The following is a 6,000-nucleotide window of genomic DNA, read 5'->3' as shown; positions in this document are numbered from 1 at the left end:
TTATATTTATGGCTATCCTTTCCACTTTTGCTATTAGAAAATCTAAGTGGCCAATTTATTGTTTCTATCTTTTCCTTTCCATGAATCAGGGTTCTAAAAGTTATCTACTTCTCCCACTTGTCTGATGTTCCTTTAAATGCTTCGTTTTATAATAAAAGATGCTTTTATGAGCAAATTGCCCCAAGTCCTTCTGGTTGAAGGTACGATCCAGTTTCAAAACAAAAACGTTCCACCCATTAGCTGGCTCTTGAGGAAGACGACTATTAATGACTGCATTTGTAGCTCTGCCTGACCTCTGGGTCTTTCTCCAGAGCAGAGCTGTTCTAAAACCTTCAAGGTGGTCTTTTATTAAATCAGTGCTTGAAATGGGGTCTGCCAGAAATGCCCAGGAAGCCGACTCATGCTAGCCTCCCCTAGTCCCAGCCTCCATCTTGGATTGACCCTGGGCACATATGCCTGTTTAGTTTACTCCTAACCCACTCTCAGGCACAGCACACAGGCCATTCAGGCTACAGTGTATTAGCAGATGCCTCAGGAAGGCTCTGGTGGCCCTCTGCCCACAGATAAATAATACATCCTAATTTAGGGGAAGGAATCCAAGGAGCTGAGAAGTTTAAGGACCTACCCATGGCTTAAATGCTAGTTAGGGAGTGAAAGTGACTAGTGCCTTGATCTCTTGCCTCCGAGTCTGGTGCTCTAGAGAGCTCTTTCCACTCCAGCACAGGGGTTCATCACTGACCACATCTGTCAGGCCTCAGGCTGAAAAGGATCTGGAGAACACCAACGGTCAGGTGGGCCTGGACAGAGGGTACAGGTTTCCAGAGGCTGGGGCTCCCTGGGGGTGAAATGCCTTCCTGGGTTGTTTCTTGCGTCACTAGCTCCTTCATTCACCCTTATCACACACTCCCCCCAACCCGCCCCCTGCCACCGGCTTTCAGAGACCAGGCTCCCTGCTTGTCCCGAAGTTCAGCACCACGCTGCTATGCTTGTGTCTGGGCCGCAAGAGGGGTGAGGGGCACACAGTTGCGGACTCTGTAGGTAAGTACCACACAAAGCCTTGAACCTTTATTCTTTCCCTTTTGCCCCAGTTCCCAGGGGTCATCAGACATAGAAGCAGACACCAGAATGTTTTAGAGCAAGAAAGGCACACCTCAGATTTCGTAGGTAGACACGATGGCCCTGGGAGGGGAAGGGACCTGCTTAGGGTCGCTCAGTAAGTTAGTGGCAAAAAAGAGATTAGCCTTCAGGTCTGTTTATTCCTCTGTTCATAGGCTGCCATTGCCCAGGCATAGAGGGACCCAGAGGACTGGCTCAGACAAGCAGAACTGGAAGATTTTTGCCCTTTTCAGAATGATGCAGTCTTTCCACAATGTGCCTGTCCTTGAGAAAGTCATCCTTGTGGCCTATGGGGTTTCCAGTCACTCATTTTCATCCATGAAGCCAGACTGGGACCCATCTTAGTGGTGTTAGGAGCAAGAGCAATTTATGAAAGGAAGGTGCCTGAGAAGCAAGAACAGGCCCTGGGTAGGAGAAAAGAGTCATTTAGCCCCTCAAACATTCAAACTCTCAAGTCTCATAAATGGAAGGAACTGAGCAGCAAAGAAGAGTGGGAGACTGGCAACACGATTTCTGTATTGACATTTGGTTCTTAATAATAACATCCAAAATGTGTTCTGTTCTTACAGTGCTGCAACTGGGACTGCATCGGGTCGAGGGTATATGTTGCCGGAGTCTCCCCTGGGGAGTGGGGAGGAGCTGGTGGTGAGAGACACTGATTTCTCTTTAGGACCCACATGCAGCCAGGTGGACAGCTACAGCAGGTACCTTGGCCCTGGTAGGGGGTGGGGAGGCAATCCCAGCTGGCCTGTAAACACATGGGCAGAGTCCGTGCCCCCAGTCCACAAGAAAACGGTTGTTGATGGGGCCAGCAGTGGCAGCTCCAGGAGAGTAGAGGGAAGGATGGGATGTTACATTCTTGAGGTCTTCACAGGTACATGTCATCATAGCCCGGCGGGCGGAGATGGTCTGGGTTAGGTCTGGAATGGAAAGAGGGGCTGGTGAGTTGGGGCGATGGAGAGCCAGGGGCACACAGGCACACAGGGGCCTGAATGGAGGGAGCCTGCCTCCAGAATGATGTGGTGGCTTGTGCAGTTCAAGAGCATGCACTCTAGAGTTGGGTCTGAATTCTTATTCTCCCACCTTGGATAAGTTACTTCATCTTTCAGGGCCTTGCTTTCTGCATCTGTGAAACATGGACAGTAATATCTACCCACAAGTGTTGACATAAGGATCCAATGAGTTCCTGACACATACAAAAAGTCCATTAAGTGTGAGTAGCAACCCCTCCTCTGAGTCCTCCCTGACGGGAGCTGGGGAAGGGAGGCACTGAGGAATGGGAAGCTCCTGGAAGGCTCCAGGGAGGCATCAGGCAGGTGCCTGGATGAGGCTCCACTCTCTTGGCAGCAGGGGACAGCGTTAGTGGTGACTCTGCGCCTGGCGTCAGACGCCTTCATTCCTGCAATGCTGAGCTGAGCTGCCATCAGGTCCTACTTCTAAGCATACCTAAGTGAATACCTACCCAGATGGGTTGGTCCCAATGGGTCCAAAGGGGTCAAAGCGTGCTCCCGGGGGCACAGCGCCTGGAGGAAGGCGGTTTGGGAGGCCCGATGATGGGTCAATAAGTGCTCTTGGGAAGCCAGATCTCAGGGGATCCACGATCATGCCACCTCTCCGACACCTGAGGCAAGAAGGAACAACGGGTAAGCAAATGTGGCAAGCAGCTGTTGGAGAAGGAGTGAAGGTGGTGAGAATGGACTAAAACTGACTGGGACATCAGCTCCGGATGGTTCAAGCAGACACACATGGATGGTTGCCTGAGTGCCAGCACGAAGTGGGCAAGAGCAACAACACAAAGAGCAGCCCTTCTCTGGCAATCATGGCCTGTACTTTCAGCTCTACAGGCTCCCTGAACGCACAAAATTGAGATCCCTGCCATCTCCTGCACCCAAGGGGGACAATTTGATAAAGAACATGTGCCAGAACTTGTCAAGGTCAGTGCAGAACCATCACAAGGCTCTGCAGGCTACTACTTTAGGTCTAAGGACTAATGAATTGAGACATTCACGATGCTAGCTTTTGTGCTCCGTTTCCTTAAAGGGTCTCAGGGCAATCCATAATTTGGTTGCCCAAGTCTGGCTCTGGACAGCATCTGTCCCTCATGGAATTCCATGGATCCGACCTCATGGCCCAAACTAGGATGAATAAGCTGATGTTCCCCAAACTTTGAAGTCACTGTTCAAGCTTAACTGCAGACTTATATGATTTCCCCATGGTCTAAAAGTGAGACACTCAAGCTGGGGACACTTTGCAGCAGAGGTTGAAATCTAAAAGCATTCAGAGAAGACAGTGCCTAGCTGAAGCTGAAATAACTTTGTTGGGGACTTGACAAGAACCACACCAGAGTCTAACGGGGATCAGAGACTCCCCTTACCAAGTGAGGTGACCTCTGAATAGCCCTGAACTGCCCTCAGGTCTGGAGCCCACTGTGTGGGCTGCACCTGATAGATCCCCATGGTATCCTTCCATCCAAGGGACAGCTGTGTCTTTCACCAAAACAAGCAGGGCCAGAAGACAGAGGAGCTGCCCACTGGGCTTGCTCAGCCCCTCCCCGACACTCGGAGCCCTCCTGCACTGCTCCAGGTACGGCAGAGCAGAGCGGTGCTAATGCTTTCTCAGCCACTCAGCAACAGCTGCTTCCTTCACCCCAAAGGAAGACCGATGAACAGCTCTAAGATTAGAAGACGAGCTTGGGCTGAAAGGCCGTAAGAGCAAGTCGTGTTGCTGTCACCTCCCCAGCAGTACTCACCCAAAGGGGTCTAGGTCCTCTCCCCCGACAGCAAACGGGCCCAGGGGGTCACACCTGAAACAAGCAAGGGACAATTACTGAAAGTCCCAGAGCAGCCTGGCGCCTGGGCTCCCAGAGGTCCAAACCTGATGCCTTTGGGGACACAAATGTTCTCCCAGGCATGGGGCACAGGGGAAGCCCCTGCATGAGACCAGAACACAAGGGATATTTCAAAGTGGTCCTTGGCACAGACTAACACTGAAATTATTACAACGGCAATTACGCGAAAAGAGCTGGACATAAAACTAGAAACATGGAGGATCCCAATAATGTAGAAAGATAAAAATATGAACAGTGGTAACCAGATAAATTTTATTTTATTCATACCTTTCTCAGGCTCCTAAAGTTTGTACAAAGAACCAAGAACATTTAGATCAGAAAAATACTATTCTAAAACCCCAAACCAAAAGCTCAGATTTAAAAGCTTCGAAGGGTGGAGTGAGATGGGTGCTCATATACAACTAGAACTGTGCTTCTCAACCTTTTTCTCATTATGGCCCCTGCATGAAATGTTAACATCACAGATACTGCACTGGATAGCCACAAACCATTGTAATTTCTAAGATTCTTTTCACCCCCCAACCAAGAACCAATTTTTGCCCACACTGAGACTGTAGGAGCCAGGAGCATAAATTAGTGCATGCTTTGTGGAGACCAAGTCTATACTAACATATATATACATGTAAAATATATCTGCCTCTCAAAAGCCTTCTGTATCTTTACATTCTGTGATCTGATAATTTTATGCCTAGGTATCCATCTTAAAAAAATAATACATAATTCAAATGAAAATATCATCATAAACACTTTAACCAAGGGAACAGGATTGGCTGTAAATGGGGACCAGTTAGGCAGATCATGGTAATGCAGCCATGGAAACAATGTTCTTAGAATGTTTTAAAATGATGTGGAAAAATGTTTATGCTCCAGTGTTAACTGTGGGAGAAAAGGGGATTATCAATAGCCTAGGAAATCAACTATGAAAAATGTGTGTGTGTGTGTGTGTGTGTGTGTGTGTGTGTGTATAAATAAAACTAGAAAGAAGCATAACTGAAAATATAAACAGTGACAGTTACACCTGGGAGAAATTTCTTTATACTTTCCTCTTTTTCTATATAGGATATGGCTATGGATATAATAAAACAAAGAAGATTTGGTATTTGAAAAAGCGTGCTTTGGAATCTGCTTTGAGCCCCGGTGAGCAATACAAACCTGACCGTTCTGGGGCATGGGAGACCTCAGAAAAGCCTGGTAAATAGCAGCTAATCAAAGCTTACAGGTAAGAAGCCATTAATTAAGCAACTAGGAAAATAATCCAAAAGTAGGTGCTTCTCCAGGCAGTTCTATCTTATGAGCTGGAAAGGACACCATGATTTAGGTGGACGTGGCTTCCAAGGGAAGCAATTTTTCCTGACCTAGGTTATTGTTTCCAAGCCATGGTTCATGGAGCTGGCAGTTAAAACTTTCTGGTGGCCTCCCAACAACCTGCCTCACTGGACAGACCAAGTGGTGCAGAGGGCAGCAAGCATTTTACACTTATCTCCACAAACTGCCCCCTACAGAGCAGCAAACAGAAGGAGCTTCTAGTGGCTATAAAAATGACTGGGAAAACAGAGCCTTGATGGCTCCTGAAACATGGAGCCATCTCTGTTTTTCTCTCCTAGGCCACAGAGCGTGGGGAGGAAAGAAGAGATAGAGCACAATGGAGGCTAGAAAGGCAGCTGCCAGGCCCACCCCAACAATCTGCATTCTTGCAATTGTCACGGCATATCCTTTAGGCTCACACTCAACACAGTCTAACTGCAACACATGCACGCTTCTGTGAGCTCATTATATACACGCCCAGATCCTATTATAAAATAGTCTCAGTACTGGATATGCTGAATGAGGCTCTCGGGATTAAAAAAAAAAAAAAGCAGCTAATTTTTGTAAATGGTCTCTAGAATCAAGCCCCTAAAGCTTCATCTGGTAATCAACTGAAAGAGAGTGCTGTACACTAAATGCTGTAGGCGCAACTGCCTAGCTGGGCCCACTGGACAGTAAGGCCTAGCTTCAAAAGGGGTCCTTTGGGATTGGGGCCCTTTGAAGGCCCTTTG

The 6,000-nt window shown here is 48.0% G+C and overlaps 1 protein-coding gene across 2 annotated transcripts in view; it reads right to left on the bottom strand.

Moving 5' to 3' along the window:
* Positions 1-1,039: 1,039 nt before the first annotated feature.
* PSMF1 (proteasome inhibitor subunit 1) overlaps positions 1,040-6,000 on the bottom strand; it is a 46,296-nt gene continuing 41,335 nt past the window's right edge. For both annotated transcript variants that reach the window (XM_082600355.1, XM_082600356.1), the window contains exons 5-7: positions 3,866-3,919; positions 2,579-2,737; positions 1,040-2,036 (exon numbers count right to left, since the gene is read on the bottom strand). In XM_082600355.1, the coding sequence (XP_082456481.1) occupies positions 1,985-2,036; positions 2,579-2,737; positions 3,866-3,919 (265 nt within the window). In that variant the 3' untranslated portion in view covers positions 1,040-1,984. The remainder of the gene's footprint in view (positions 2,037-2,578; positions 2,738-3,865; positions 3,920-6,000) is intronic.

Source organism: Mesoplodon mirus (genome assembly GCF_964341445.2).
Source record: "Mesoplodon mirus genome assembly, chromosome: 15".
NCBI classification, from domain to species: Eukaryota; Metazoa; Chordata; class Mammalia; order Artiodactyla; family Ziphiidae; genus Mesoplodon; species Mesoplodon mirus.
This window is presented reverse-complemented; position numbering and strand designations above follow the sequence as displayed.